The 6,000-nt window shown below is 40.4% G+C and overlaps 1 protein-coding gene across 4 annotated transcripts in view; it reads right to left on the reverse strand.

Annotated features, from left to right (window-relative positions):
- The window catches only part of lef1 (lymphoid enhancer-binding factor 1), a 46,972-nt gene extending 44,850 nt beyond the window's left edge, over positions 1–2,122 (reverse strand). For 2 of the 4 annotated variants that reach the window (XM_029749588.1, XM_029749587.1), the window contains exon 1: positions 1,015–1,215. In XM_029749588.1, the coding sequence (XP_029605448.1) occupies positions 1,015–1,215 (201 nt within the window). Of the gene's footprint in view, positions 1–1,014 lie in introns of all 4 variants that reach the window. The other 2 variants (XM_029749586.1, XM_029749585.1) reach the window with 2 other exon arrangements.
- Positions 2,123–6,000: the final 3,878 nt, after the last annotated feature.

The raw sequence follows: 6,000 nt of genomic DNA on the forward strand, positions 1-6,000 counted from the left end.
AATTCCGTCCTTTAACAATGTGTTGTCTCTCCATGAAATGGCCATAATCTCCACAAAACATGCAGAAATGTGTTCGCCTTATTTCCCATTGGGAGCATGAGTGTCACTGGAATCTAGAGGTGCTACATTTTGTCAGGTGGGGTTTTCATTCGAAGATCATTTCATCTGGATTTCCCTTTGGAAAAAAAACATTTGTTTTATATCAAATACGAATTTGATAATATTTTATATTATTCATAGTTTACATTATCCAACCTGGTGAAACATTATTTAATTAAATCACCTAACCCATAGCAATATTGATATTGTTACTGTAATAATTATAAGTAGGCATACTTTTTTTTTAATTATCAAGACAATGATTGTTATACTAATAATATTACTACTACTAATAATAATAATAATTATAATAATAATTCAATAGGGCTAATTTAATATTGCAATAGGCCTAACAAAATAATTCAAAATGTATTCACGAATTCATAACCTACTATGCAATATTTAATTTAAAATATCAAATAACCTCGTAAAAACTGTACAGCAGTTCTCTGAATTGTATACAAATATTATCTCACATGAAATTGTTCTGTATGTTTTGACCTTTGGTATAATTCGTCAACAATGTTTTGAAAAGCTCTGCAGCCACGTGCAGCAGATTTATTTATGAGCCTCTGTTTACAACTGATTACAAACAGAACATGGCTACTATTTACAGATAAAAAAATAGTCATATTATACACATATAATATTAGGCTACACATCACCTTGTTGATTATGACAAAACCAAACATAGTTTGGGCAAATATCCAGTCATTTTATCAGCTTTTCAGCTTTTATCAACGTTCATAAAATGTCCAACTGACTCCCCTGAAATGGGGGATATTATTTAGGGACAGGTAAACTTGAATGAATATGTTGTCGTTAGAAATTTGATGGACATTTATTTAGGCTAGCCTATATAAAGGCTTGGCAACACGTAACACTAGACTTAAGTACAAGAGAGGAAATACTTACATCATGGTTGCTGTTTGGACTCGTCTCTGACTCATTTACTAAAGATGACTTGATATCTGCCAAGTCTCCCTCGTCTTCCTCTGAGTGACTGAGTTCTGCGAATATTTGTTCTTGGTCTCCCTCATCCTTGAACGGAATCATTTCGTCGGTGGCACAAAGCTCAGGGTCCCCGCCACCGCCACCACCTGCGAGTTGTGGCATTTTGATTCAGTCGAAGTACTCGCACTGTCCAAATTGGAGGAACTATCGAAATCCCCAAAAGGAAACCAAAAATGTTCCTTGAAGCGGCTTGAAGTGTTCTAGGAACCCTGGAGGAAACTGCGTGCGATCACGTTTTTTGTTTGAGCTAAATTAACAGGAGATCCTTTTTTTTGTCGTTGTTTTTCGAAGTATTATGGATTCTTACAATGATTCAGATTCTAAATATCCGAAATTGAAGATGTTATGGGCAAAAAGCGGATGTGTAGTGCACGCTCGACCCGCGGCACTCGCCAGTTCGGCTCTTTAAAATGTCAGAAGTCAAAACCTCATCAGGAGAGTCAGATGCGCCGTCAGATTTGGCGGAGGAGGGCGCACACCCGGGAGCTCCGCTAACGGTCAAAGCGCATGGAGAAGAAAAAAAACTTCTGCTTATATTTCCTCGTTCTGGGGTCCTGTGAGAGTTGCAGTCCTTTCGTGGAAGAAAAAAAATAAGGAAAAACAGAAATAAAAAAAATGCGTCTCTGAATCTCGTGCAGCCTGTTTGCCACAATTAGAACACTATTTATTTCCCCCACTTAAACAACACTGCGTATCTATCCCTATTAAAATGAACATACATCCTTGAACTGAATAACGGCTAAATGAAACGTAATAAACGATATAAAAGATCGAGGAGTGCGTTATAAACCGATACAAACTGGAGCTCCGTAAGTAATGTAGCTCTCCTTCCCGGTTCTGTCTCTTCTCTCTCTGCCTTCTCCCTCGCAGCGACTGGGAGGATCGAGATGAAAGGGAAGCCGCCGCTGTGATTGACACCACACCGATTGATAGTCCTAAGAGAGCGAGGGGTACGGAGATTTATACATACTGTAGCTCACAACAAATGGGTAGACAGGGAAGGAGTGAGGGCGGGCCGAAGCGGTGATGAAGCTGACGCCAATGCATATGATAGAGTAGGGCCTAAGATGCTATAATAGACAGATTCACTACTATGACGTTAAAACAATAACAAAGAGCAAAGGGTGACGTTTGGATACACAGAATGACTGTTGGATGGTGACCACTGTGGACTATGTGATTGAGGATAACTAATTCAAATGACATGGCAATGCATCACCTTTCTCCTACTTTTTATGTAAATATTCTAGGGAGCCCATGTATATCATAAACAGACTATATATTTAATACTTTGTGTATTTTAAGGTGGTTTAATTCGTGCGCAAAGTTCCTGAATCCATGATTTAAAAAAGCATGTTGTCACAAAGAATATTACAGTCGAATCAATAGTACCTTTGGTTTGTTTGTTTGCTCAAAATAACCTATATAGTAGCCTCGGCTATTTCCTAAAGTAGTCAATTGGTATTTTAAAGTACTTTGATAAACCAAACGTTTGTGTTTGGTCCACTAATCAGAGCGGTGAGTGAGAGGGCGTGCATAATTGATAGAAAATCGACTAATTTGGCTAAATTGGGGTCCATTGTTGTCGGATGTTCTTTCAATTACTTGGAACCGAATAGTACATTTGAAATATGTTACATAATGTTATCTCATATGAGATTTTCCAATCAACAAAACAATATTTTCGCCCACTCACAAAACAAGACAACTCTTTCCCCCTTACTTTGAGTTTAATAGATTGTCCCGTGACACATTTAGCCAACTGAACCATAATGGTGATCTTCTCTTTTGTATATTTTGCAGTAGCCTTTTACCGTGATGTTGTTCAAAGGAGAAACAGCGGTCTGTAAGTCGACTGCAAAGTATGTCGAGATTTTATTTCACTGGACAATGGAGACATTTTGCAGTGTCTGGATAGAAATATAATGCATACTACTCGTGAACATGATGTATTGCATAGGGCATAACTCAGCCGCAATGTTTCAATACACAGCCAGCAGGCAATCTGATCGTTTCGAATCGTTATTTTTACAGCTTGCGCAGTAGCCTATATCATTCATACAACAGTTCAGAGTTGTATAAAGCAAATTAATAACATGGGGGCTTCTTCGAGTCGGAAATGTTTCATGAGAGAACAAAACAAGAGAGAAGAAGAAAAAGCTAAAGTAACGTGTTGATGCTGCGGCTCGCTGTGCGTGGAGAGATTGCGTGAGAATAAGTTTGGACTAGGAGGCAGATCTTTATAAAGCACCGAGGTGGGGTGAGCGGGCGGAGCCGCCGCATCCTTTCATCTTTCTGGCGGCTGGCTCTTTCATCCCGGGTTTCCCCCCTCGCGCTCCCTTCACCTTTGTGTGACTAAATTTGGTATGAGTCTGGAGCCGGGCCAATATTTCCACGTGTGCGTTCATCCCAGCTGAGAGAGAAGGCAAGAGTTCTCTTCCGGGTAAGGAGACAGCGAAACAGATCAAAGGCTTTGGATTTGGAACGGAGTGTGGATTCGAAAGAGCCGAGACTGGCCGCATTCCAGCGTATAGCGGAAAACACACACACACACACACACACACACACACACACACACACACACACACACACACACACACACACACACACACACACACACACACACACACACACACACACACACACACACACACACACACACACACACACACACACACACACACACACACACGGGCACACATAGTGAGTTAATTAGTAAGATTTCACACATACAGACAGACCTGAATACAACCAAACCTTTCATTAAAAATCCTCTAACGTTTTATTTCTTGTTTGAAACCCTGTGAATTTTCCGTGTTTACAATCATCTTTCTCTCTTTCCCCGCTCTGCATTCCTTGGAAATTGCCGGTTCTATTTCCATATAGAATAAGGTCCTTTAATTGTATTAGTTTGTCAAAAAAAACAACTAACTTTTAACCGAAAATGTTCATATCCTGGCGTGAACCACTGCCAAAGAGAATGATGGATTTATTTTTTGGAACGGGCCTGCCATGTGCAATTAGATTTTCTTTTAAATCAGCCTTTCCACAATTTTCTAATTCTATGCCAACATTAAAATATAAATTGTTGAGAACCTATGAAGATGCCAAAAAAAAGAGCATTATTTTTCTACAGTGAAATTCTAAATGTATTGTCCACAATATAACAAATACACTGGTCATATGAGGACATATAATACAAGTCTGAACTGATATCAAAGTTGAATGTTTTAGATGTTGCCTGCACTGCTTCACTATTTAAATGTACTCAATCTTTTTTTCTGCAGTGGAATTTATTCAACCACATTCTGTCTGGATAACAACTAGGTAAAAAAGGTTCAAAACAAAACAAAGCATACATTTAGTATAGTTCAATATCATCAATGATACCAGCATCACTTTCTTACCACTAATGTCAGATGCTTGGCACCGCACCATAAACAAGTTATTGGTGCATAAAGGGTAGAGAGGATCATCCAGTAGCCAATGGAACGTTTCACCTGGTGGCTATGTCCTTCCCTGACATCATCAAGCCTGCAAGGAAAGAACAGTATCTGGAGAGAGAGAGAGAGGGAGAGAGGGGAGGGAGAGAGGGAGAGAGAGAGAGATGGAAAGAGAGAAACTTTTGTGAGTGTAATGTTTACTGATCATTTTTTATTGTTTATTTCAGTTGTGTTTATTATCTATTTCACTTGCTTGGGCGATGTAAACATATGTTTCCCATGGCAATAAAGCCATTTGAATTGAATCGAGACCTGGAAAGGGAGTGGATGGCCTATGTATGAGCCACCTGTGGACCTGCCATTACAGGGATGCTCTCTTGGCTATGATGAAAGGCCACTGGAGGATCATGGCCTCCTGAGTGCTGAGTGCATTGAAGAGGGCTCCTCAATTGTTTGGTCCTAAAATAGAGTTCACTATCACTCTCGCAAAAGGTATAAGGGAACGGAAATCCTATTCAGATCAAAGATTGCAGAACACTCTCTATTAAATATAAATGTAAAGAAATGGATAGGCAAGGATAGGGACACCGCCACGTCTTGCTAACAAGGCAGAGAGAAAAGCATCATCCTCTATTGGCTAACATTGACGTGTCATGATGCTGTCACCACACACACACACACACACACACACACACACACACACACACACACACACACACACACACACACACACACACACACACACACACACACACACACACACACACACACACACCAAAGGAGGCTGGTGGGATGAGCTATAGGAGGACGGGCTCATTGTAATGACTGGAATGGAATTAATGTTTGATGTGTTTGATACCGGTCAATTTACTGCATGCCAGCCATTACAATGAATCCATCCTCCAATAGCTCCTCCCACCAGCCTCTTCTGACACACACACACACACAAACACGCACACGCTGTCACCAACACATTTCACACACACTTCACACTCGACAACAGCGTCCACTGAGGCGCTTCACCCTATTTCAGTCTGAATGTTTAAAAACAGCAGGCGAAAGAGGGGATGGAAAAAGAGGAGGGAGGAAAAAGAGAAGAGAAACATTAGCATTTCTCTCCTAATGAGGTCATAAGAGTGACCCCTCTGGATCTCAGATGAAACGGAAGCCTTCCTGCTGTGTTGTGACCTGAATCTAGTTGTCTCTCACGCTGGGGCTACTGCATTTAATATGTTCTATAATAATATTATATATAACATTTACATCATTTAGCAGACACTCTTATCCAGAGCAATTAGAGTTAAGTACCTTGCTCAAGGGCACATCGACAGAGCCTTGACAGCTCAGGGACTCGAACCAGCAACCTTTCAAGTACTGGCACAACCTTCTAACTGCTGGTCTACCTGCCGCCGTATAATGAAGGGAGGACGACCAGGAATATATA

The sequence above is a fragment of the Salmo trutta genome, chromosome 4 (assembly GCF_901001165.1).
Source record: "Salmo trutta chromosome 4, fSalTru1.1, whole genome shotgun sequence".
Classification (NCBI taxonomy): Eukaryota; Metazoa; Chordata; class Actinopteri; order Salmoniformes; family Salmonidae; genus Salmo; species Salmo trutta.